Source organism: Pyrus communis, chromosome 1, assembly GCF_963583255.1.
Source record: "Pyrus communis chromosome 1, drPyrComm1.1, whole genome shotgun sequence".
Taxonomy (NCBI): domain Eukaryota; kingdom Viridiplantae; phylum Streptophyta; class Magnoliopsida; order Rosales; family Rosaceae; genus Pyrus; species Pyrus communis.
In genome coordinates, this window is record NC_084803.1 from 11861640 (window position 1) to 11889262 (window position 27623).

The 27623-nt window shown below is 37.2% G+C and overlaps 4 protein-coding genes across 5 annotated transcripts; 3 read left to right on the forward strand and 1 right to left on the reverse strand.

Annotated features, from left to right (window-relative positions):
- Positions 1-4573: 4573 nt before the first annotated feature.
- On the reverse strand, positions 4574-8475 carry LOC137740429 (probable chlorophyll(ide) b reductase NYC1, chloroplastic). 2 transcript variants are annotated; one of them, XM_068480309.1, is made up of 10 exons: positions 7875-8475; positions 7217-7295; positions 6990-7125; positions 6723-6797; positions 6446-6638; positions 6307-6375; positions 5915-6054; positions 5648-5770; positions 5275-5467; positions 4574-5059 (listed from the first exon to the last, which is right to left on the reverse strand). In XM_068480309.1, the coding sequence occupies exons 1-10, from the start codon at positions 8229-8231 to the stop codon at positions 4874-4876; spliced, it is 1551 nt and encodes a 516-aa protein (XP_068336410.1). In that variant the 5' UTR covers positions 8232-8475; the 3' UTR covers positions 4574-4873. The 2 variants fall into 2 exon arrangements, with proteins under 2 accessions (XP_068336410.1, XP_068336407.1); XM_068480306.1 differs by having other exon boundaries at positions 7863-8474.
- A 1575-nt stretch (positions 8476-10050) lies between these two features.
- LOC137710636 (uncharacterized) lies at positions 10051-13338 on the forward strand. The gene is made up of 7 exons (XM_068449716.1): positions 10051-10332; positions 11124-11234; positions 11362-11460; positions 11566-11676; positions 11764-12067; positions 12228-12367; positions 12467-13338. Exons 1-7 carry the CDS (start codon positions 10195-10197, stop codon positions 13001-13003), a joined length of 1440 nt encoding a protein of 479 aa, XP_068305817.1. The 5' UTR covers positions 10051-10194; the 3' UTR covers positions 13004-13338.
- Positions 13339-13732: 394 nt separating this feature from the next.
- On the forward strand, positions 13733-16153 carry LOC137747012 (uncharacterized). The gene is made up of 5 exons (XM_068487012.1): positions 13733-14185; positions 14284-14321; positions 14699-14975; positions 15060-15346; positions 15537-16153. Exons 1-5 carry the CDS (start codon positions 13832-13834, stop codon positions 15976-15978), a joined length of 1398 nt encoding a protein of 465 aa, XP_068343113.1. The 5' UTR covers positions 13733-13831; the 3' UTR covers positions 15979-16153.
- Positions 16154-23688: 7535 nt separating this feature from the next.
- Positions 23689-25837, forward strand: LOC137720209 (probable polyol transporter 6). Its single transcript, XM_068459250.1, has 3 exons — positions 23689-23878; positions 24167-24668; positions 24813-25837. The coding sequence occupies exons 1-3, from the start codon at positions 23689-23691 to the stop codon at positions 25666-25668; spliced, it is 1548 nt and encodes a 515-aa protein (XP_068315351.1). The 3' UTR covers positions 25669-25837.
- The last annotated feature ends 1786 nt before the right edge of the window (positions 25838-27623 follow it).

The following is a 27623-nucleotide window of genomic DNA, read 5'->3' on the forward strand; positions in this document are numbered from 1 at the left end:
GTTAATTATATTTTAAAATTTTTATTTTACATTCTTTACAAATGTTATTTCTTTCTAATTATAAAAAGTTTAGAATGCAAAATAAGATTTTTGGAATGCCACCTCATATGGCTTCTCGTTCAATTATTTTGAAGTCATTAGATCTTTTTTCTCGTTCGATATAAATGGATATTTTTATCCACGATCGGATTATATTTTTTAGATTAAATTATGTAATTAAATGATATATTTTTTATAATCAGATAATTATTTAAATGTTGATTAACGTATTTATTTTCTATTAATAATATATTGTTTAGTTTTTTATTTAAAAATTTAACCTCTTTATTTTTTATTTTTGTGTGTGCAATAGTCCATTTTTGAAATAAAATATTTGGTTGTCGGCATATATTTTTCAATGGGGTATGCTATCCACACACTTCATTTTACTTTTCACACACTCTTTGATAATTTCTGTTCGTTGATTTTCATCAATTCATCCGATTTGACGACCGAAAATTAAAAAGATGTGTGAGAAGTAAAATGAGATATGTGGATATTACATCCATTTTCAATTATATATTGTGCACTTGTTTTTAGTGAACACCATGATATTATATGCCACATATGGAAAAGTGGAAAAAAGAAAATAAAAAAGATGAGTGAGGTATTTTGCTATCTAATCACACAACATGCAGACCCAATTCACATTGAAATTTTTGTGTCCAAATACAAATTAGGAAGGGTGATAATGTTCTTACCCAATTTGGATTTTTTTTATTTCTCTAACCTTGTATGTCATTCTAGATTTTTAGCAATTTGTGCCGATTTTGCATTTTCATTAATGTTGAAATTAGTAAGTTACATAGAATTTTGATATACTGTTAAAGTTATTTTACATAGTACACTCCGTATGGTACAAAAACACCCCAAAACTATAGGAAGTGTAGCAAAACCTAAAATATCTACCATGAACTTTTTCCCTTGGAAATGTCAAGATTCACAAACCATTCTTTTTTTAGAGAGAGAGAGAGAGAGAGAGAGAGAGAGAGAACTACCGGTTTGGTTTGAACTTTGATATATTTGCAGCTGCTTCCCCTGCCACAATTGCCGAGTGTTGTTCCATCGTTTTTAACCTAATTATTTTTATTTGGGATGAGGAGGAACTGGCGCATGCATTTATATACAGTGCAGTGGTTGATGCAGGTTATGCTTAGGGTTTTTGATTATTTAGGTATAAAGTGATAAGTAGGATTTGAACCTAATATCAACACTCAATCACTTGTTATTTCAATAATCTATTGTTCTTCTATTCCAATACTTTTGAGCAAGGCATGAGTAACCTAAAGTATAAATTTATTATTCACTCGTATTATAATATATGATTTAATAGTACAACTGTTGAAGTATCAAACAACACAATAGGGGCTCGTTTAGAAGTGTTTTAAAAATGACTGAAAATGTTTTGATGAAAATGTTTTTGAAATCAATTCATAATAAAAATACAAGTAAATCCTGAAAAATAACTTTAAAGTACTTTTGAACTCAAAAAATCAATAACTTTTGTAACCAAACAAGCTCTTTTTCTTTTGTAACCAAAATGAGTGTCCATAACCTATTTCTTTTATAGAAATTATAGAAACAAGAATCTAGGGAGTTTTAACGAAATATTGTCGATATTGTTCATTTTAACGAAAAAAATACAATTTTACTCTAAAAAGTCACGCCTGATACTATTCACTTACAACACATTTTTTGTCATTTTGATTAAAACTCAAAGTTTTCAAGCTATTTTCATTTGTTTTCCTATATTTCTAATGTATTTTCCCTTTATATATTAAAAAGGAGAAGGATATATGGGTCAATGCATAGAGAATACCAATATGAAAGTGAGTTGTACAAATTAACTCTATCAATAACGTTACTCAGATATAGCATAAAAGAAGGCAATAAGTTATGAATTAGTCAAGGATTAGGTGTTCCTAATTTATCTGATTTGAAATTTTTAATCCTTTTATGGCATATGTATACAGGTAGCTGTTACTCTAAGTAAACCCACACCAGCTGAACACCAACACCTAAACCCACACTCAACCAAGTTGACAACTGCATGCTTCCTACAGAAAAGAGGGATATGACATACTTGATAATCGTCTTCTAAATGAGGGGTTGAATTCTAATTGAAAGTATTAATCTGCATTTTATATTCTCTTTAAGAATATGTTTTTTCTTGCTAAAATAATTTAAGAATCAAGAGTTGAACTCGCAGACGTGGAGGTAATCATATTAATTATATATAACGGATATAAATATACTCCTCCATGCGTGGACATGCAAAACCCTAGCTAGTTGTCCATATACATATCCATGCATGGACCGTGGCAGGAAGAACCGGTCCGATATTCGTATGGCTTGCAACGGCAGGTAGCACAAATTGCAGGCGGCGAGTCAATTCCGAAAAAATGCGCGGCGGCACTCGGTCAAATCAAATGTCACATCCCTTAACGTCTGCAATTAGTGGATTTGCTGGCGATTATTTCATGTTTAATTAATTTTAATTGGTTAGATTAATATATCATTATTTGTCTAAACTCTTCTTCAGGAAGCTTCCTAAGTCTCTGAGCATGTATTTTTCTGTTACACCAAACATACAATCATAAACCGATCTTTGTTTTAAGCTTTCAGTTCAAAGCCCAGGTCAAAATTGTACCCTAGTCCAAATGATGCCTTACAAGTTGTGTTAGAAAATGTCATTCTCACATGGTTGGATCCATCGCCATGACTATGGTGTAGTGTAGTTAGTCATGGCGAGTATGGTGGAGTTAGTCATGGCGTATTGTGTCCAACTTTCCCACATAATGCGAACAATAGATCATGTATGGGCTTATCCATATATATGTTAATCGTATATAAATTGAGTCTTATAATTATGCAAATTTTGAATTATGCAACGCGTCGTGTTTAAAATAAAAACTCTAAATTTTATGAAGGCGTAAGGAAACTTAAATTAAGACCATCTCCAATCGAAGGAGGGCCAGATGACTCTCTTTAGCCCTATAGTCCTCCAATAAATTATATTTTAATGAACAGTGTCGTACCATATTTCATACCATCTTCAACCGAGAGGGCCAAAGGGCTATAAGTCAAACATAATTTATTATTTCAATTTAAATACTACAACAACTTCAATTTAAAAACTACAACTTAAATATTAAAGACTACAACATTTGGAATTTTTTATTACTTTTTTAAAAACTTTTACCCAAAAAAAAATAAAATTCAAATCCAACAACTACTGCCATCAGCATGACGTAAGCTAGCCGTTGACATTTGAATTTCGGGCCAGCCCAGGGCTGGCTGGTTGGCTCATTTGAGCCAGCCGGTTGGCCTGATTTGGTGTTGGCCTAGTGGGGCCCACGAGCCATTTGGCCAAGTTCTCGGTTATAGACAGCTTTCATGTCGTTTTGAACTATTTTTAGCCCAATGATCCTCTGACCGAATCGGTTGGAGATGGCCTAAGAGAAAGAAGGGTGTTTGGTTAGGGCAAAAGCTAGGACAATGATAACACGAGTAATTTGACAGTAAAAGAAAATTGAGTGGGACGAGAAGCAAAGCTGCTGGCAATTTGCTTCAAAATATAGTGATGACCTGGTGAAAGATATACGTTCGGTTTTCAAACATGTATACTATCAAGACCATGATCATTTTACCAGACAATTTCGTGTGTGTGTATTATACTTTTTTGGTTATATATATATATATAAATACACACTATCTAAAACGAATTAAAAATTAATAAAAATGTGGGATTGAGATTTGAATGAGAGAGAGAGGGGGGTTGAATTTGCCCTGGCCTCGCATGGGGATGGTTCATTCGATAATAATTAATTAGTGCCATGACATTGACCTTTATTTTATTTTGACTAAGGTGGAAGAAATATAGAGGTAATGTCAAATTAAAATATTTTTTTAGTTATTTAAGAAAATTAAACGCGTCCATAATTTAGTAGTAAAGTAGTGAATTAAGTGAAAAAAAAATAAAAGAAATATGTAGGCCTGATATTAAAATAAACTAAAATAAAATTGACGTTGTCTTCATATTTAGTAGCGTAGTGAAAAAAATATAATTTCATGTAAAATTTTGACATTATTTTTAAAACTAGAAAATCACTTTTTTATTAAACAGTTCACGTAATACTTTTGGCATTTCTCTAAAGATGCTTTTAGCTCAATCCAGCTATATACTTTATTTTATTTATTTCTAATAAGTATCGTAACGTCTCTTTTTATGGTAATTAAAATCCATTACCAAAGCCGTCCTCCTTAACCAACAGGCTTTTAAATGTGCTTTAAGGGCTTTACTTGCTTATTTAATATCACTAATAAAATAATTTCTGCATTTAGTCAACTTAGTTAAGTCCAAGTTTGCAGAAGCGACAAAACCATTTCTCGTAAGCCTAAGCGGAGAAGGTGAGTAGATGTTCATCGAAAACATGAACACCGTACAAAAAGAAGGAAGAGAGAAACAATGGCAGAGCTGGTTTTATGGTGCATCTTTTCGATTTACGCCTTTGTAGCATTGCTACTCCGAGCATGAACAAATTGGTATCAAATATTACTATGAACTACTCAAGTTTTTACATGATTTTGCATATAGAACCCCCCACAAAAGCTCGGATTTGTAAACGATGCGTAGCAGTCAAATCGCCTTACGATGATCTACCATGAATGCTTTAAAACGATTAGTGTCCGATCGATGCAGGGTGGAAAAATGGTACCCTACATCTTCGGTCGCATACGTGGTTCTGAGCAATGTGTCTGGTCTGGTCCTACACAAATAGTATCTGCCTGAGGTAATACCTAGTGGTTTCGGTTTTGAGTTTGTGTGAAAATCTCAAGTACCAGGCAAGTTGCTGCTGGTGCTAGAGAGGATGATGAAGGCACAGACAACAGAGAGTGAGAAGACAGACACCCAAGTGTTCTCTGTGTACATCTCCATTGCATCAGTGAAGTAAAAACGGGTGCGGTTTTCTGCCCAGTTCCGAAGCCGGTCTGCTTCTGCTGCGTACAATGCCTTGCCCTGCAAGTTATACCAGAATCAGTTTTCGCTTGTTTGCAACTACGGATATCAAACAATCATGGCACTGCACTGTTGGCATGACCATGAGTCCTTGATTATACGAACCTAAAGCATCACTAATTTAACTACTTAAGTATCTGAAGAACTCGATTTGTCACAATGCATACAAGTGCAGTAACATCGCATATCTTACGCAACAAAAGTCAAATAATCACCTGTTCATCAAACCAGCGACCACGTCGCAGCCATGCAGTTACTAAAGCAAGTAAGATCCTCGGAGGTGTCAAGTAATTGATGGCCTTTCCTGTTCCCTTCACAACTCGCATCCGTGGAACTAAAGTTCTAGCTACTGTTTCAGGAAGCTCACATATGAAGTTAAACATTTGTTTATTCTTCAAAGAGGAGCCACTGCAAACAAGCAATAGATAATTTCTCAGATCCTAGACGAACAAAACCATTTTCAAAAAAGATTCGGAACTTTATATATTCAGCTCATGAGGTGAACCATCTCGTTTAACAATAAACCTAGAAAATCCATATAAATGAAACAAGACATGCATCCTGAAAATAAAAATTCATCAAGTGTACCTCAGAAGCAGATCTGTAAGAACCATGCCTGGAGATGCGGTGTGCACTCCTACTTTCGACCGCTTGCACTCCTTTAAAAGTGATGATTGAAGCTGTCTAAGACCACACTTCGTTGATCCATAGCTAAGGTTGAAGAGGTAAAATAGCATAAGTATCAACATATAATTGTCACGGATCAGAAATCACAATTGCGAAAAAATAGGTGACAGTTCAACCTCTTCCCACAAAAGAAAAGATTACTATCTATCAACAAGACAAGGTACTCACACAGCTGTCAAAGGGGTACTTGATCCCCCCGAGCCTGCTCCATCCATATTAAATATATGCCCACCTTTAGCCTGATTCATCATTATACGCATCGCTTCTCGAGTGCAAAGTATAGACCCAACCAGGTTTGTCGAGACAATCTGACATAAAATTAGAAGGTTTAAGCTAGATAGTGAACCATTTTGAAATGATTATGCATTGTCAAAATCCTGAAGAACAAATTTCTAGTCACATGAATGTGATCATGTTTTTAATACAGACTCGTGCACATGGGTGCTAGGGTGTGCCTGGAGTTAGGAAGAGAGAGAGAGAGAGAGAGAGCGTGTGTGTGCAGTCTATTGCACTCTCTTCACATAAGAACCACAACATAGAGCTATTGTTTTTGCAAATACCTGCTTAATGTCTTCGTCTGTAAACTGAAGCAAGGGTCTAAATCCTTTATTAGCCCCAGCATTGTTTATCTGTGAAAGAGGTTACAAATTAGATAGTTACAAAGTGATAAGCATCTAATCGATGGTTTCAAAAGATTACCCAAATGTCAATATGACCGAGTTCACTAACAGCAAAATTTGCCAGTTTCTGCACATCGCCGGCTTCACAAACATCACATGCTATGCCAACTACTTTTGCATGTTTCAGGTTCTTGGATAACCCGCCTGCACTGTTTATACCTTCCTTCAGGTTTTCCTCAAGCTCTCTGACAGTTGCTTGTACAGACTCGGGGCTGCCTTGACATAATTCAGTAATCAGTAGCAGTAGTACTATTTATACACACACACATATCATAAATTCAAAATCTAAGTATCACCTTCGAGAAGCAACAACCACACGATCTCCAGAAAGAAGAAATTCACGAGCAAGTGCTTTTCCAAGTCCCCTTGTGCTGTACCAGCCAATCAAAAGACGCAAAATACATGTAAATCATACTTTTATGCTCTCTTGAAGCCATTATATATGAAAATATTATACTAGATCAATCTTCGTGATACTACAGAATTAAAAAGCCTCCTCCACCAGTCCCACAACTCCTTACAAAATTTATTAAGAAGAAGAGCAAGCGAGAGAGAGTATCTACCTTCCACTGATGACAACATTTCGTGGACCAGCTCGACAGTGATCCTCTAAAACCATGTTAGATCCAACCATAGTTCCGATAATAATTCCACCAAGCCAGCTATAACAAACTAGCTCATTCAAATCACTGTCTCCACCTTCAAAAAAATCCAATAAATTAGAGGTCTACATATGGAACATTACATTTCGGACGGATAATATGAAACTAAATAGTAACATGCTTCTAACCTGACAACTGAAACCCAATTGCTAGTATGACTCCTGTGCTCATCATGGTCACAATATATCTTCCGATTTGAACGGCAGCCTATTTTTAAAGACACTTACAAGCATGTCAGAATCATGATAAACAAGACAACCTTGAAACGATCTATCATTATTTGAAAGATGTCTTTCATAAATCTCACTGAAAAAAAAAAAAAAAAAAAAAAAAAAGAAGAAAGACAAAATCTTGAGGCTTAAACTTCGTAGTACAGTCTTGCTTCCCCAAAGTTCAGTGATGAAAGATAAATCTTGAGGGGTTAACTTCATTTCTCCTTTCATTTGTTGATAAGAATTTGAATAACAACCCTAACAGAACAATCATTTCGAAAAAGTTCAGTTTCCTCCTTGGATTTTCTCAGCAACCAAACAACCAAAAAAAAAAAAAAAAAAACAAGTTTATGAAAGCTTCAAAATTTAAAATCTGAATCATTTTCCTCCTTGGATTTTCCCACCCAAAAAATGTTTCAAACTTCAAGGTTTAAAATCCCAAACAAGCTTGGATTTTCTCAAAAAATAAACAAATACATGCTCCAACTAAACAAATCATAATTAATTAACTCAAAACACTGTTAATTAAACGAAAACAAAGACCAGCAAAAACATTACTCACAGATTGACAGACCTCCTCCAACTTGGCCACCGCGTTCCTGTACTCCTCCCCATCTCTAAGCCCCACACCAAAACCCCCCAAAACACTAGATTTCAAAGATTTCAAAATCCCACTCCCACCTCCCTTCTTCAAATTCCTGCACTTTCTCGCACTTTCCTCCTCTCCCTCCTCCGTACCCCCTCCGTTGTCCTCCCCCCTGAACGACCTGCACGGTTTCAAGGAAAACCCATTTCGCCCCGCGGGCAGCAGCCCCCCGGACCGCCGAAAACCCGACCCGATTATCAACTCCGGGCCGGTTCCGCGGTGGTCCTTGAAATTGAAGTATTCCAAGCTCTGTGGGCATACGTGGAGCCTCGCTACCATGGCCATTGCAGATAACAACACAGTGGCTGAAAGTGCTTCAAAATGTGGCTCCAATATCTTGAGCTCTCTTCCGAATTTTCGGTCGAAAAAGCTCTCTACCGAATTTTCGGTCCAAAAATCATTAAATTAAATTTAATCTAATTTGTTTAAAAGACTGATGGAAAACTTACGTTAAATAATAAAATTTAAATTTAAAATTTGGGATGTTGGGTGACGGAAATTGTCTTGTTGCGGGGGAAGATATTATTCGCGGGAGATTTAGGGGGAGGAGAGTGGCAGCGTGCGGGCAAGGAGGTGCGTGATGACCACAAGTTAGGGGAACCTCATCTGCCGAGTGATTGGTGACACGTGTCGTTGTGTTTCTGTGTCATCGTGTCGCTTTTGCGTTGGCTAGATGGGAAGATCAAAGACGAGTCTTGTGAAACACGGCTCTGATTGAGTGGGTCTTGTGAAACACGGCTCTGATTGAGTGGTATAATGGCAACTGCTGACCGTTGGATTAGCGAGGGAAGTTTAACACATCATCGATTCGGGCCCAAGTTTGATATTGAAGACAGATTAGGCCCAACCATTTGCAGTTATGTTGGATTGGGCCAAACCATGAATCGTTCTTATTTAAACTTTCTTCTTTCGATCCAGCACTAAGCTTTTCCGATGGCCAATTTCTTACCTTTAGAAAAAAAATTGTTGTTATTAACGGGATAAGGAGAATTCAAAACTATTAGAATAATTTAAAAAATGAGGAATTTTAAATCCGGAATGCATGAGTGTAAACCTAACACCATATTTATTAAGATATTACACCACAACCACTAATTTTTTACCCTCTTCATTATTAATTTTTCTTGTGTTTATACTGTATATTGCAAAAAATTGAAGTGCAGTAATCTGGATGAGCCACATGTTAATGTAAGTCCGCCACGCACTCACCTCTCAAGTACATGAATTACACAAGGCTAAGGGCTGATTTGGTATTGCTGTGCTTTGAAAAAAAACTGTTTCTGCTGTGCTGTGAGAATAAGCAGCTGTGAAATAAAGCAGCAGAGTGTTTGATAAACTTTTTTGTAAAAGTGCTTTTGAAAAAAAAAAAAAAAAAACCAGTATTAGAGTGTTTGGTAAACTTTTATGTAAAACAGATGTGAAAAAAACAGGTTTTTCAAAGCTGAGTTTTGCAATTTCTTGTTTTTGACTTTTTTTCATCCAAAACTGTGAAAAAAAACTGAAGCTGAGTGTTTACCAAACACAAAAACAGCTCCCAGCTTTTTTTTATAGCAGCTTTTTTCAGAATCACCTCAATACCAAACCATGTCTAAATTGATACACATAAATATTTGATAAAATTCCTACCTTCTCCAATGATACCTAAACCCGAGAATGTTAGTGAATCTTTTCAAATGCATGTTCTAGATCTATGATCTTTGTTTTTAAAAAATTTAAGAAATAGCTTTTTGTCCTTTGATTGGAGTAATTAGTGAGCAATAAAAGTTAAATCGTGAAAATAAAATTTTCAAAACGATTGTTCAAACATAATTATAAAAACTAAAAGGACGTTAATTCAACAGATAAAAACTATTTTTCTCTTTCTGTAAAATATTTGACTTAAAGGGGAACTTCGTCCAAACTACAAAAGCATAGATTAAGGTTTAGCCTATAAAAATGATTCCTTTTAGGAAAAACCTGTAGAAACCTAGATGAAAAATGGGGCTCTAGGGATTACCTTTGAGGATTTAAGAAAAAGTGCTAAAAGTGTAAAAAGCCAAAAAAATAAACGCGCATACTTCTATCGTCCAAAAAAATAAAATAAACGCGCATGCCTTGTTTGACGCCTCCAAAATCTATCTCCCTCTAAAACCTCTCTCCTCGGTTTTTTCTCAATTCATTTTCGACCATCTTTCTTTTGTCTGTTGTCTGAGAAGGGGAGAGAGAGAGAGTTAGCAAGAACCCACAAGTATACAGGGGGGAAGGAAGGATGCAGAGGCATCCAGATCAACGGTCGAGATCCGCCAAGCCCACCACCATCCACGGCTTCGCTCAGTCCGGCGACCTTCTTGGCTTCCAGAAGCTGCTTCGGGAAACCCCATCTCTTCTCAACGAAAAAAATGCCGTTGTAAGATATCCTTCTCTTGTAAATTTGAATTCACGAAATGGGGTTTTTCAATAATTCGATTTCGTGTCGAAAGCTGACGTCTTTGAAATTCTGGGTGCATTTTGTTTGATGGGTTTTGGAATTTGGAATACTTGCCAATTGGGTTGTGCAAATTCAACCCGTTTGATCATGTTTCTTTACCACTTTAATGTAGGATTTGGCTTCTTTGATGGTTAATGTACTATATTTTCTTGTATTTATAATTGTATGCGGATGTCGGTGCATAAAGGAAGGGAAGTATTGATCTTTTTCTTGGTAAATATATTGTGGTAGAGCCTGTAAAATGGAATGTAGTTGTGGATTATGTACCGTTTGATGTTTTGGGTGGATTGAAGAGAGGCATTGAGCTGGATCTAAGTGTGTTAAACTGTTCGATGACGGATAAGTCAGTTTCTTTTCAGGGTTGTCATTACTGGTAGATGGGTTAAGTTAATTGACTTTCATTTCTAAATGGTCTGTGTTGCTAAATTGAAGATCCGATACCATACCGTATTTATATTTTTGTAGGCATATACTTTTCTTTGGTCAGTTCATAAACCTTAGTTTTTATAACTACAGAAAGGGTAGTTCAAGAAAGGAATAAAGAAATGTGAGATTAGGAGGTTTTCTTTGAAGTTTTGGTTAGTAAAACGGCAGGGCATTTCTTTTATCATTTGGTGATAATTATGTAGGATAGTATCACTACCATTGGATGTGAACATCAAGTAAGGTTATCTTATCCTCTAATGAATCCTTTGTTTCCCTGAATGCAGATGCAACAAACTCCACTTCATGTTTCTGCTGGTTACAACAGGGGCGACATAGTTAAATTCCTTCTTGATTGGCAAGGGCCGGGTGAAGTTGAGTTGGAAGCCAAGAACATGGTAGGTCTCATGTCTGAATTTTGTATCACCTCAATCGTTTCGAAACTCAATTTTGAAACTGAATTTGTTGTCTTATAATAGATTTCTTATTTGATTTTGGGTGTTAATAACATGTTGAGCTTTGCAGTACGGAGAAACACCATTGCACATGGCAGCAAAGAATGGATGCAATGATGCTGCACGGTTGCTTCTTGTCCATGGTGCTTTTATCGAAGCCAAGGCAAATGTAAGTTTTGTTTCACCCAAGTCAATTTCTGTTGAGTTTTGGATTTCTAACCATTGTGTCAAAGTGCTACTCATGTTTAAAAAGTCTCTTCCTCTGTCCATGCAGAATGGAATGACACCACTACACCTTGCTGTGTGGTACTCACTTACAGCTGAAGAGTTCTCAACTGTCAAAACATTACTAGAGTACAATGCTGATTGCAGTGCTAAGGACGATGTATTGCTTATTTCATTACTTGCAACATTCATTTTACTCAAGGATAACATCTAAGTATATGCTAATGTTGTCGCCTTTGAATTGTAGGAGGGCATGACTCCTATACATCACTTATCTAAGGGCCGTGCAAATGAAAAGTTGCGGGAACTATTACAGTGGCACTATGAAGAGCAGAGGAGAAAAAAAGCAATTGAAGCATGCAGTGAAACTAAAGCTAAGATGGATGAACTTGAAAGTGAGTTATCAAATATTGTTGGTTTGCATGAGCTCAAGGTACAACTACGGAAATGGGCAAAGGGGATGCTTTTGGATGAGAGGCGTAAGGCCCTTGGGCTGAAAGTTGGTGTGAGGAGACCGCCTCATATGGCTTTTCTTGGAAATCCTGGAACTGGTAAGTGATGATTGGATCATGAAACCTATTTCTTTAAAGACAAATTGTAATATACCACTAGCATTTTCATAAGCATAAAAAGAAAAAAAAGAGGAATATACTTTGTTGGGTTACATCTTTGTAGTATAATTATGATAGATATGGTTATTGCTATCAACAGGTAAGACCATGGTAGCTCGAATTCTTGGAAGATTACTCCATATGGTAGGAATTCTACCTACTGATAAAGTAACAGAAGTACAGAGGACCGATTTGGTTGGGGAATTCGTTGGTCACACTGGACCCAAAACTAGGAGGAAGGTAAGACAATGATCTTTTTGGAACTATTTATGTTCTAATTTCACACCTCTTGGACGTGAGTGCTCTTCTGTGACACCCTAATTGTAATATTCTGCACAGATTAAAGACGCAGAGGGAGGAATCCTTTTTGTAGATGAAGCTTATCGACTAATACCCATGCAGAAGGCAGACGATAAAGACTATGGCTTGGAAGCATTGGAAGAGATCATGTCTGTCATGGATAGTGGAAAAATCGTAGTCATATTTGCAGGATATAGCGAACCAATGAAACGTGTAATTGCTTCAAATGAAGGTTTCTGTCGACGTGTGACCAAATTTTTCAATTTTAGTGACTTCACTTCAGAAGACCTAGCAAGGATCCTCCATATCAAGATGCATAATCAGACAGAGGAGAGCTTGTTGTATGGATTTCAGTTACACTCTTCGTGCAGTATAGAAGCAGTTGCAGATCTGATTCGAAGAGAGACAACAGAAAAGCAGTGCAAGGAGATGAATGGAGGTTTAGTGGATACGATGTTAGTGAATGCTAGAGAGAGTTTGGATTTTAGGCTCGATTTTGATTGTATAGATACAGACGAACTTAGAACAATCACCCTAGAGGATTTACAAGCAGGCCTTCGGGTTTTGTCACAGTGAGGCAGATGTGGCGGAAATTTTGAAATAAAACAAAAGAAAACGATCATGTAATCATAAGCATGCAGAGAAAGCTTTGCAGGTGTACCTCAGATTGATGTGAAATATTCGTTTCTCCAGCTCTCGTTCAATATCTACGCGTGGTCACGATGTTCGGCTGCGGTTTACTGCTGGAGATATAGTGGTTTTCAGGATATTCAGAAATTATTTGATTCATTGTTGGCAGGTATTGGTGTAATTGACATTTTCTCTGTGATAGTAGAAAATCCGTTGTTAAAAAACTTTCAAATTTCAATTGCTTGTTTAAAGTTAATGAGGAAATCTACATCTTTCACTTACTCGCTCCTTTTATAGAGGAATATTTTTGCTCGCCACCCTTAAGTGATGATAATGCTCAGCATCATATTTATTTTCGTTAGATAAGTTTCATCACGCGTGATGATAATGATCACCATTCTATTTATCATCGTTAGATGAATTTAAATTTTGAGATATGTGTAGAGGATTAACACAAATCTTAAAATTTAAACTCATTCAAGATGATAAATAGGGTAATGAGTATTACTACCATTTATGGATATATCAATACTTTCATATTAATTTTTTAATTATAATTATCTTAAACTTAAAATGGTGATTGGAATTTTTTGTGGGTCCAAATTTTGGTTTTTTTTTTTTTTTTCTCTACATATTTTCCAAAAAAAATCCCACGAGGTTCAACCACCTCCCTTTTGCTTTGGCCCGTAGATTCACTCCATCGACATACACCATTTCCTCGGTGTTTTGTTTATCCAAACACCCCCCAATTCTCTCTCTCTAGAGAGAGAAAGCATGGTCTCAGCTTCTCTCTCAATTCTCTCCTCCTCCTCCTCGTTTCCCTCCAACTCCGCCACTCACTCCGATGCTTCCTCCACCTCCACCACCTTCAAGGCCAGGCCTTTCGAATCCTCCAAACGTACCCTCAGATTCCCCAAATCCCCAAGGCTCCTTCCTTTCAAGGTCTTCGGCTCCTCCTCTGTCAGCCCAATTGAGGACGGCTCCGCCGAGCAATTTTTGCAGACCAATTCGATTGCGGATTTCATGAGGTTCAAAAGGGGTGACAATGGCGGCACCGGGGAGCTGCAGACGGCGGTTGTCAGCTACAAAAAGCGGTTCCCTTGGTCGCTTTTGAGGCCGTTTCTTCAGGTATTGTGTGTAAAGTTGGATTCTTTGAGTCGGTTTCTTTTGTTTTGTAAGTGGGCTTGGTTTGTCACTTTTGAATTTGTTCTTCTTTGGTGTTGTAGGTTGATTTGGTTTCGACAATTCACATCGCGGATAAAGAGTATGTATCTTCGAACAATCGTTGTGATTTTTATTGCTTCTTCGTTTTTAGTAGTTTTGCAGTTAGCAGAATTGTTTGATTGTTAGTGAAATATATGAACTCGGAAGCTACAGCGTTATTAATTCTAAAATATCGATCAAGTGGAAAAGTTGTTGCTCAAACATCGTGCGCGATTTGAGCTAAATAAATGCAATGCTAGTTGTTTGAGAGATGAATTTGGGAAGGGTAGCTTTCATAAAAGTTTTATACGTAACGCTTTCAGGAAAAAGTATTGTACTTTGGATATTAGAGTGCTAATGAATGCATCACAAGAGTGCAAGAGACTTTCAGAAATGGTGCTAGGAAACTGTCTCAACCAAATTTTATTTAATTTCCAGGTACTTTGAGACCCTCCAAAAGGAACTTGAGTCCTATGATTGTGTCCTGTATGAGATGGTGACTAGCCGGGAGAGTTTAGAGAACAGAAGATTCCTTGCTGCCACAAAAAGGCTAAAAGCCAAGGGCTCCCGCTCAAGAGGATTTAACATCCTGGGATGCATTCAGCGACAGATGGCTCGAGTTCTGACGCTTGATTTCCAATTAGACTGTCTTGATTACGAGTCTGAGAATTGGTACCATGCAGATCTCGACTTCGAGACTTTCAAATTGCTTCAGGTATGTATCTTCTCTCTCCTTTTTGGAGGCTGTAAAATGCTTGAGGATCATTGGTGCATCTAATGCCATGTTCATTTCTTTCAGGAAGAAAAGGGTGAAAGCTTCTTCACTTTTGCGAGAGAGATGACTGTTAGATCCACGAAAGCCATGATTCAAACTGTTTCAATTCCAGAAGACCTTGGTCCCTGGAGATCTAAGCTTTTGTGGGCCGCACGTGTGCTTCCGATGCCACTTGTTGGCCTTCTCATTATCGGAGGTGTCTGTGCAGACACGGGCAGTCAGGAGTCGGAATTTCCAGAACTAGAAGCCTTGTCTAGGCTTGATTTTGGTGCTGCGATGAAGGTCTTCTTGGCCAAGAGACTAACATCTGAGTAAGTATTTTCCATGAGTTTCGCTTTCCGTCACTTCGTATGTATGTACAGATTTTCATAACTGATCAAACCAATTGTCAATTGGGTTTTTAATCTCAAAGGGTACTGTGAATTGGTGCTAAATTTTGAATAGGAAAGTTGTTAGCGTGCAGGAAACTCAAAACTAACCCGCATGTATTACTTGGTTAAGATTCACGCAGGCTACAGCCGATGTAGAAGAGAGCTCTGTGATTATTGGTGAGAGAAACAGAGCTGCCATAGATGCTCTCCAAAAAGCAATCGACAGCGGGAACAACAAGATTGCAATACTATACGGAGGGGGTCACATGCCAGACCTGGGGAGACGATTGCAAGAGTTGGAGCTCATCCCTACTGAGGCACAATGGATTTCCGCGTGGTCCATAAGGAAGCAGGATCTGGAGAGCAGTTCCCTTCCATTTCTGAAGAAGATGGCGGAACTATCAGGTTGGCCTTTGAACCGCTACCAGACTTTGGCATTGCTCATATTTTCCACGGTACTCGCACTGGATCTATGGTTTTGGGAGCTCTTTTTTGGCACCGCTGTGAACTGGACGTACCAACTTGCTTCACAAGTTACTGAATATATTGACGGTGCAGGGATGAACTTGTAGAAATAGTCTCCGAATCCCATTGCCCTGATTCTTTATAATTTATATGTAAATACAGTAAAAATCTCTGATTGATATACTGTACTGTTTGGCCAGGCCATTACTGTATGTAAAGAGCAAACCTCAGACTGGCCAACTCCAACCAATTTTAATGGAAATTAAGAACAGTTGTACATCATTTGCTGTGATTCTTTTGGTTTCGGTCGCGGTTTCAGGTTCACAGTTTCAAGCGCACAAAAAACCATTCTAACCAACCATACCCATTGTTCTTAGTGGATTACGAAAACTTTCAAACCAGAACTATTGCTGAAAGTAAACACAAAGATCTAACTTATCATTCATAGCCAAAACTCAGATGGAAGCTCATGATCTACAAACGACGAAGACGACACGGAGGCTCTCTTCTTTATTGGAGCAGCCTCAGTACCTGCGATTCACAAAAAACAACAACAAAGCCTTTTCCCACTAAGTGAGGTCGGCTATATGAATCCTAGAACGTCATTGCGTTTGGTTCTGTGTCATGTCTTCTGTTAGATCCAAGTACTAAGTCTTTTCTTAGAGTCTCTTCCAAAGTCTTCCTAGGTCTTCATTTACCCCTTCGACCCTGGACCTTTGTCCTGTAGTTGCATTTTCTAACTGGAGTGTCAGTAGGCCTTCGTTGCACATGACCAAACCGTCGTAATCGATTTTCTCTCATCTTTCCTTCAATTTTGGCTACTCCTACTTTACCTAGATATCCTCGTTCCTAATCTTATCATTTCTCATGTGCCCACACATCCAACGAAGCATCCTCATCTCCGCTACACCCATTTTATGTACATGTTAATGCTTCACCGCCCAACATTCCGTGCCGATTGTTGGGCCGTACATCATCGCCGACCTTATTGTCATCCTATAAAATTTTCCCTTAAGTTTCAGTGGCATACGATAGTCACACAACATGCCGGATACACTCTTCCACTTCATCTGGTTGAGGTCTCCATCAAATTCTCCGTTCTTTTGCAAGATAGATCCTAGGTAGCGAAAGCAATCGCTCTTTGATACTTCTTGGTCTCCTATTCTCACCTCTAACTCATTTGGACCTCCATTTACACTGAACTTGCACTCCATATATTCTATATTTGACCGACTTAGGCGAAGACCTTTAAATTCCAACACTTCTCTCCAAAGTTTAAGCTTCGCATTTACCCCTTCTTGAGTTTCATCTATCAACACTATATCGTCTGCGAAAAGCATACACCAAGGAATATCATCTTAAATATGCCCCGTTAACTCACCCATTACCAATGCAAAAAGGTAAGGACTTAAAGATGAGTCTTGATGTAACCCCACATGCGATTCACACACCATGAAAAAATTATTAAACTGTAAAATCACGACCACAATCATATAAAATTAAAAATTCTCGTTGTAGGATGTCCGTTTTTATTAAGGAGATGGATTGTCTGCCCTCCCATTTTCATACTCTCCCCATGCCCTCCTGTGATGTATGATCACGGTTAAGCCACGTCAACATTTATATTAATTTTTTATAAAAATAATAAAACAAAAAGTAATAGGAATATAAAATGTTGACGTGTCTTAATCGTGACCATACAAACAGAAGAGGGTATGGAAAGAATATGGAAATGGAAGGGTAGATAATCCACCTCCGTTTATTAAAGGACTCACATGACATTATAGCAGGTCAGTACGTTTTGTTTTCAGGGTAAATATTGTAATGGGCTTTGAAAAGTGTTTGGTTTCATACCTTCTCTGAAGTTAAACTTGAATCCAACGGCAAAATGGCGAATGTACTTCATCCCACCAGTCCCTGTAGTCTTCCTCCGAATCGCCTTCTCGCTCCAATTATCTTTTTTTTTTTTGTTTTTTCACACAACAACTAGCAAAAATCAAAACCAAAATATAAAGAAATTAATCCTTCAACTTTGAAATGGATTGAAACTTGTAGCTGATTAGTGGAGACAAAGAAGGAAGACGACATTTTCGGATCCGGCTGGAAGGGAAGCCGCAGGAGGCGCAGCGGCTCTTCTGGAGGTGAAAGGTCCGCCGCCCGCACCGCACGCACAGCGTGTGGGTCTTGTTCCTCCTCTTCCCGAAGCTCGCCTTGCCTTTGCTCTGTTTTGTTCCACAGAAAAACAGAGGAAAATCAAACAAAGTACATCGAAAAGTTTCAATATTTATGGATAACAAAATAATATTTATACGTAATATCAAATTAGTAACAGATAAACTCACCATTTTTGGTAATTTGGAGAATTTTGAAGCTTATCGCAGTGGGAGGCTGAGCTATGGAGTTTTGTGCTTCACAGTTCATAGCTTGGCGGTGAAGTTCGGTTTCTTATGCTTTGAATTTTTGTTTACGAAAATGCCCTCACCGTGATACTAAATTACTTGATGGAATGGCGCGGTTTTAGCATGACAGTGGACCAGGTGGAGCCCGTTAACTATCAACGGTGGCAATCAGGCAGGGCACTGTAAATTTTTTCATTTCAGTTTGGCTTGGTTTTAATTGTCAATTTTGTTCAAATGAAAGGGTTATTATATATATATATATATATATATGTATATTTTAACAGATTGAAACGACTTGTATTTCAAGTAATTAACATCATTTACTCCTGTACTTGAAGTTGAAGATTTGTGTTCTGTTCCTTTTTGTTGGCTATCACTTGTCTAATAAAATAAAACAATGAAGCTGGATCGTGTGACGATTTAATTCTTCCTTTTTTTTTTTTTAATTTTTTAATTTTTATTTTTATTGACTGAGTGACTAGTATTCTATATTATTAAATTTTTATCAAGAATGGATTGTTGACATTAGTGGCAGATCTAGGATTTTAACATCGGGTGGTCCTAATTTAAAAGCTCTAAAAAAAATTAGACAAAAAAATCTTGAAAAATTAAATGATGGACTACTAACTTTTCATTTACACGCTACATACTACAACTTGGGATTATTTCCAAAATGAACCATAAGGTTTCAGTTTCAGCATTTTATACCTAAATGATTTTATTTTCAGTTTTTATGACTGGTTTAAAATGAAGCAAACAATGCAAGTGATGCATTATCTTGATGGTTAGAGCTTTCCTATTCAACCACGGCGTCCCGGATTCAAACTTGCTTTCTTCTTTTATTTGAAAAATAAGCATACAAATTGTCTTCTATAATTCGAAAACGATGCAAACAAATGAAAATAATAAAAAATGAATAAAACAAAGAGAATAACATACACACAAACAAGATGAAATTGATAGCAATTAAAAATTAGATAAAAAAAAAAGAAAGGAAGAATGAGGAAGCGGTAGAGAACAAAAGGATATAATTTGATTAATTTCAACCCAAAAAAAAAAAAAAAAAAAAGCAAAGACGTAAAATAAAGTGATGTGGCTTAATTTTCTAAAAGCTAGAAAACGCCTTGGCCCAAAAACAAACGGCCATAAAGCAAATACTCATTAAATGACGGAATGAAACGCTGTATTGTCGAGCGTAAAAAGTTGAAAACAAGCTGTTTTTCTTCTTCTTCCTCCTCAGACCATCTCCAACAATGAGCTAAATGCCAAATTTCCCCCCAAATTCCCCCCCCAAACCATCTCCAACCCATGCTAAAACATTGGGCTAAATGCCAAATGTTAAAATTGGGCCAAATTCCCCCCAGATTTCCCCCCCCGCGCGACTGGACTCGCTGGCCCAAAGGCCAGTCTCGGCCCGCTCACTCGCGTACGCGCCCCACGCGGAGCGCTTGCAGTCCGTGCCCGACAGGGTGGGCCCCGCTGTCAGCGGGTTGTCGGCCACCTAGCTGAAGTCCAACGGCTATTTTTGCAATCCAACGGATGTGTTTCAAGGACCGTTGACCAACGGTCCAAATTCAAATTTGATTTTTTAAAATATGTTATTTTAAAATACATTGAATCCAATGGCTGAGATCAAATATAATCAAATCTAACGGTAAAAAAAAAAGATCTAACAGCCCAAATTTAAATCTAACGGTTAAAATAATTAAAAAAAATTATTTAACTCAAAATTCACCCAAAAACTCTATAAATACCTATGTATTTGTTCAAACATCCACACAAAACTCAAATTTCTCTTACAATTCTTCCAATTTATCTTTCTACCATTTCTTTCCATTTCCAAATTGTTCAACATGGCAAGAGAGCATATTAGAGGTCGTAATTGGACTTGTGAGGAAGATGTTGCTCTATGCTTGGCATGAGTTTCTGTTAGCGAAGATGGTGCAGTTGGCACTAATTAAAATAAGAAGGTTTTGTGGGATAAAATCATTGCAAAGTTTCAAGAAAACTGCAATGGTAGCAAGCGGGATGGTGGTGGTGTTTATGATCGGTGGAAGACTATCAACAAAGCATGCACTTTATGGAAGGGAAGCTTGGAGAGAGCCGTGGTTGGCATGGCTAGTGGGAGGAGCGCCATAGAAATTGTGAGTTTTGTTCTTGATATTTTATTTGTCATGTACATAATATTATGTTGGAACTAATTATTTTTATGTATTTTTTGCATAGGGTGACAAAGCAATGGAAATTTACAAGACAAGAGTAACACCAAAAAATCAAGTTTTTAAGTTGCAACATGCTTGGGACATCCTCAAGGATTGTCCAAGGTGGGGAACCGATGCGGACCAACAATGGGGAAGATTATTTCAACGTGAAGCTGCACAGACAAATGCCGGAGATGAAGGTGTTGCTGAAGATGTCGATGAAATGACCCCATCTCCTTCTTTTGCAAGGCCCCCAGGAAGAGATAAGCAAAAGGAAGCAAAGAGAAAAGGGAAGTCCCAAGATCTGATGAGTGGACACTTTGATACCGGAATGGCAAAATTGAATGAAACTCATAGCGCTCGCCAAGAAGAAGCGGCTCGAATGCGTTTGCAAATGAAGGAAATCTCGGATAAGGAGGAAAATAGGTTTGAAATTGAATTCATGATGAAGGACCTCAGCCAATACACTCCAGAGAGGAAAAAGTTCTTACGTGGTAAGCAAAAGGAAATTATGCGAAAGTCTGCCTCAAGGAGTATGTTTCAAGATGATGAATCTTCTCAACCCTATATCCCAACATTTCAACGAAGTCCATCACCAAGTGAAGATAGTGGATATGATTGTTAAGTTTATGTAGTGTATGAATTATGTGCTTTATTAATTATGTGCTTTATTAATTAAGTTTATTAATCATGTGCTTTATTAATTAAGTTTATTAATTATGTACTTTATTAATTAAGTTTATTAATTGTGGTTTGTTAATTATCCAATAATTATCCAATAATTTATTAATTAAGTTTATTAATTATCCAATAATTTATGTCTTATTATTCCCCACTTTATGTCTTATTATTCCCCACTTTGAGGAAACAAAAACTCTTTGAAAGTTGAAATATGGGTGAATATAGAGGATGATTGAAGGTTGAAAGGTTGTGTGATCAACAAATATTGGACATATGTTTATATAGAGGATGATTTCTGAAAGTTTGGTGGTGAATGGTTGGTTGAAAGTTTGGTGTTTATATAGTTGGTGAAAGTTGAAAGTTTGGTGTTTATATAGTTGGTGAAAGTTGAAAGTGTGGTGTTCAACGGTTGGTGAATTGAAAATTTGGTGTTGAAATGTTGGTGAATTGAAAGTTAGCCCAGGGTTGAAAGATTGGTAAAAGTTGACGGCTTGCTTTGTGGGAAATTTAGTGATTTTTCAATATTTATCGGAATTTAAATTTTTTTAGATTAAAATGTTCATAAAATTAATTTACGATAGTCTACATATTTATTTTAAAAAAAAAATTAATTTAACAAAAAAATTGCATAAGTTCATTCTTTAATAATCCCGGGCTAAAATTTTAGGCCAGAACGGTTGGAGCAGAAAAGTTGTTTCTGGGCTAAAAGCTAAATTTTCCGGGCTAAAAAATTTGGCTTTTAGCCCAACCATTGGAGATGGTCTCAGGCTGGCCTTTGTGGTTTTCTTCCGCCGTGGCCACTACCATCAAATGCCCAGATTTAGGTGGTCCTCAGTGGTCTTCACAGCCAACTATTCGGACTTTTGGATGATCCTAGGACCATATTGGTTCCTTAATAGATCTGCTCCTGGTTGACATGGTGCTGATAACATGCTAAAAGTAAAAATATATCAACTTTTCAGAATGGAGATGTATGTCACTACAAATATTGACATCATTAAGAAGGGGTGTGCTATCCACACACTCTATTTTACTTCTCACACATCCTTGATAATTTCTGTCCGTTGATCTTCTTCAATTCATTCGATCTGACAGCCGAGAATTCAAATGGTGTGTGAGAAGTAAAATAGGATGTGTGGATATCACATCCCATTAAAAAAGGTAGACATCATACACCCAGCATTTTCGAAAAAATTCCAAGCAAATGATGATGATCAGTGGATGTCATAGCACATGGTCCAAATGCTCCAAGCACATGTGGATTCACTGTTTGATTTGAAATATGGAGGAATATTCCTCTGCTATTTGTGTTCACACATATTTTATCTTTATTTACTAGTCACTCTCGATCGAATTCCAGTGCATGTTGATTTCTTATCACACTTTCTTCCAAAACCTACATGAGAATATGTTTAAAAATAGCGCTTTTCACACTATGATTTTCTCTTTCATTTTATTTTCACTCCTTCAATTCAACGGCTAAAACGAAGATAAGCGGATAAAAGGAAGTGCAGAAAATTTTGGTCTTTGATAAAACTAGTATTCACCATTGAATGATGGAAGTCTATCGTAAGAGCTTACCACATCATTCTACTTAATGTTACTTGATTATAGATTAGAAGATTATATTCTAATGCAATATCATAACCAAATTACAGGTGCTGTAGGCCCTACGGTCACACACTTGTTTAACTTTCATACATAATGAAGTTGGAGCCATAGAAAGATAATGACTTGTATGAAATGACAACGTCAAATAACAATATCTTAAAACAATCGTGTAATATCAAATAAAAATATTAAAATACAGGACATTATTTTGTCATCCGGATGACCTGCCTAATGCCAAAATTGGGATTCACAATAATGATCCAGAAAATCTTCTTGGCAATTTTTTTAAATTTGTTATATTATCTATAAAATATGAAACAAAACACATCCTTAATGTTAAATTTGTTACATTATCTATAAAAAATATGAAACAAAACACATATCCTTAATCTTAAATTTGTTACATTATCTGTGAGATATGAAACAAAATGCATGCTGTATTTGCTGTGTGGCTGCGCTGGCTTGGTCCAACTCGAGGAAGCAGAGTCTATTCGTTTCAGACCTGCCATTTTGGCAGCATACGGTACAGGCGTGTGGAGACAGCGTGTCCAGTCCCACTTTCACAAAAGTACCTTTTTTTCAAAAGCACTTATTACCATTCCTTTTCTATTGTTACCATTTTACTATTAGGTTAGAGTAAACATAGTAAACATGATAGCAAATTCGTTAGCCGATTTACGACATATTTAACTCGACTTTGTGTCTAATTCTCTAAGTTTGCCTATATGTGGCTGTGGGGATTTGTTATGTTGTTTGGAATATCAGAATCCGTCGAGCATCTTCTTTGTAATTTTTTTCTGACATAAAAAACAAAAAAGAAAATGATGTCTTTTACCCGAATTACCGTATATAAAAAATTTCATACACATCCCCTTATTCAAACGTGCATATCTTCTTCCAAGTTGGATTGGCATTTGCTCCTGCTATGGAGCCAAGCAAGAAGGACCACCTCCATCCTCTGCTTGCTGATGATTCAGAATCTTCATCGCCGGCAGATCATCGATGTCAACCCGAAAAGTCTAAAGCACCGGAAGTTCATACGCAGCCCGGTCTAAACAAATATGCTCTTGCCGGTGCTATATTGGCTTCCACAAACTCTGTTCTATTGGGCTATGGTAACTAGTTACCCTCAATTCCTTAAAAATTGCCTTTGAATTGAAAATACCGCATTATTTTTTTCGACGTAATCATGGAAATGATTATCAAACAATCACAGGTTTAACACATTTGTAGAAGTTTTTTTTTTTCATATTTTTTATGCGTTATTTTTGTACATGTCAAATTGTGATTTGTAAGAATGAAAACAAAAAAATGCGCTTTGAATTATGGTACACAAAATTAATAACTAAAGGATGATTATATTTAGGGTTTTTGTTGTCTGCTAAGGACTTTTCTGTTTGTAGATATTGGGGTGATGAGTGGAGCTTCTCTTTTCATCAGAGAGGACTTCAATCTTTCATCAACGCAAGTAGAAATCTTGGTTGGCTCTCTAAATGTATGTTCATTGATCGGATCACTTGCCTCCGGCAAGACGTCGGATATTATCGGCAGGCGTTACACTATAGTCCTGGCTGCGTTAACATTTTTAATAGGTGCACTTCTAATGGGACTAGCACCATCCTTCCCATTTCTCTTAGCCGGTAGACTTGTGGCCGGAATCGGAGTAGGCTATTCCCTCATGATTGCCCCAGTTTACGTAGCCGAGCTCTCGCAAGCCCTCACCCGAGGGTTTCTCACCTCTCTCCCGGAGGTGTTCATCAACGGCGGAATACTGCTCGGGTACATCTCCAACTATGCTTTATCAGGCATCCCACAAAACATGAATTGGAGACTTATGCTTGGACTTGCAGCTTTGCCTGCTATTGCTGTTGCATTGGGTGTGCTAGCAATGCCCGAGTCCCCTAGGTATTTTCTTAGTCAATATGTTTCGTTTTTTTTTTGTTTTTTTTTTTTTTTTGAGTACAATATGTTTCGTATTTTTAAACCTTGATAGTTCCACTGGTATCAATACTTTTATTTTTTGATACAACGATATTTTACTCTGCATAGATGGTTGGTCATGAAAGGCCGGCTTGACGAAGCGAAGCAGGTTTTGATAAGAACATCTGAAACCAAAGAGGAAGCTGAATTGAGGCTCAAAGAGATAGCAAAAGCTGCCTCGTTGTTGCATGCTAGTTCCTATTCAAACAACTGGCATGGACAAGGGGTGTGGAGAGAGTTACTAGTGAGGCCCACGAAGCCGATCCGCCGCATTCTAATCGCTGCCATCGGAGTCAACTTCTTCATGCAAGCCTCAGGCAATGACGCGGTCGTGTACTATAGCCCAGAGGTCTTCCGAGAGGCCGGAATTCACAACAAGAGGCATCTTGTGGGAGTCACAATCCTCATGGGCATTGCCAAGACTTTCTTTGTTTTGGTTTCGGCACTCTTCCTGGACCGGTATGGACGACGACCCCTTTTGCTGTTAGGCTCTTTCGGCATGGCGATCTCATTGGCGGCTTTGGGATTTGGGTCCAAGTTTCTTGAGTACTCAAGTGAGAAGCCTGAATGGGCAATTGCGCTTTGTGTGGTGGCTGTTTGTTCTGCGGCTTCTTTCTTCTCGATCGGTCTTGGGCCCATCACATGGGTATATTCGTCGGAAATATTTCCCATGAGGTTGAGGGCCCAAGGCTCGAGCTTGGCCATCGGAGTGAACAGATTGGTGAGTGGGTTGGTGGCCATGACATTTCTGAGCATTTCTAGGGAGATTACATTTGGAGGGATGTTTTTTGCGCTTGCAGGAGTAATGTTGGTTGGCACTATTTTCTTTTACTTCAATTTGCCAGAAACCAAAGGGAAGAGCTTAGAAGAAATTGGGGCTCTATTTGAGGACGAGGGGGACGAGCATCAAATGCTTCTTTCTTAGCTGAAAAAACTGTTCACATTGACCGCAGGGATTAGCCCAAGCAGTGAAAGTAGGTCGGAAAAAGAGTCAGGATTAAATTAGATTAACCGCTTGATTTTTTTTTCTCACTGTAATATAAAAAAAAAGATGTATAAATTGCATATTCAACCTTTCCAATGGGCAATTAGTTCTCAAGGCATCTAATGTCAAATGGGTTGCAAAAATGATGTGTTATTTGGATACCGACTCTTATTTTCTTGAACTATTTTATATTCAGCATTTAGTTGTGTTATTTGGATTCTACTTTCTCAAATTCAAATACCAAAATTACTAAGCAGTTAACAGTATTATATACACTAAGGGGTAGATACTTGCACAACAAATCTCATCATCGGTTCTTCGCTACTTTAGAAACAGTTTAGAAGGTGATTAAGAGATAGTCAAAATTACTTTAAAATTTTTGACAAAAATTTTAAGTGCTTTAAATGAGAACATAATCACATAAAGTGTTTCTTTGTCCAAAAAATATCACGTAAAGTAACTTTGCAGAAAAGCATATTATGTGTGCTTCTTCCTATAAGTAACTTTTTTTTGAAGATCCTATTAGTAATCTTATTTCTTTAAATAATAACAAATAAGTAAAACGCTCTCAAAATTTCTTTATAAAAAAGAAAATGAACCCTTGAACTTAATAGAAGACGTTCTTCTTTAAGAATGCACTCTTTCTTGCTATTCCAATGAAACTGATATCATTTTTCCAAAAAAAAAAAAAAAAAAGGGGGTAAAAGAAATAAGAAGTCTTTATGAAAGAAGTTTAATTATATTCCTTATTTCCTAAAAAAGAGCTTTTTGTTTGTTTTTCTCCTTTTCTTTTTATCATATCTTTAATAGGAAACCGAATGAAATGAGATCAACCCAAAGAAAATTGAACGATATAGATATGACTCAAAGATTTGTCACTTTGACTCAAAGACAATTATACATATTCAAAATTTCTCGAGCATTCGAGTAGTAAGCCCACATGGGATATGGGATTTGGGCATCGTGGTTGTTTGCGCCGATGTTGCATTCTTTTCAATTGGCCTCGGGCCCATAACATGGGTAATACTCATCGGAAATCTATCCGATGAGGTTACAAGCCCAAGGTTCTAGTCTAGCCATATCGGTGAACTGCTTAGTGAGCGGGTGGTGTCGATGACATTTCTAACCATCTCTAACAATATAAAATTTGGTGGAATGTTTTTCGTGCTGGCGGGAATAATGGTGGTTGGAACGGTGTTCTTTTACTTCTTTCTGCCGGAGACAAAAGGCAAGACTCTTGATAGATACAACAAATGTGAATAGGGTGAGGGAAATGAGAGAGATGGAGTGAGTGTTGCCTTCAAAGCCTTCGATTTTTATTCTTACTATCAATTAAAATATCATATATGTTATATATCGTTGTATAAAAAAAATTCAAGCTTATTTCACAAAGCTCGTTCTAGGTTCGATTCTTGGCGTTGGTGAATTACACAATGGTGGCTAAGGGTAGACTGAAGTACCTCTATGAATCTTTCCGGCCACCAAAAGAGTTTAAAAAAATTGTTATTTAGACTATCGAGATTGTGTTTTAATCGTGTCACTGGATATCAACGTGAAAAAACCTACAATTAGAAGTTGCTTATAATTAGGAATGAAGGGTGGTGGATAAATTCATAACGACATGACATAATAACAATGTCAGTATTTTAGAGAGACACATTAACGGTCCATAACTAAAACCACACCAATAATGTTTGGGATTTATACTAAAGTCGCTGAGTAACTTGAAGTAAAACCACACAAAATAAATCATGTAGAATTCTTGTATTCTTCAACAAAAATGAATAATAAACAATTCGTGCACGATGCACGAAAATTGGTGGTCAATGGAGATAGTTAATTAAGTGTATCAGATTAGATTAGAACACACTAATCTCCAATATTAAACTACGTAC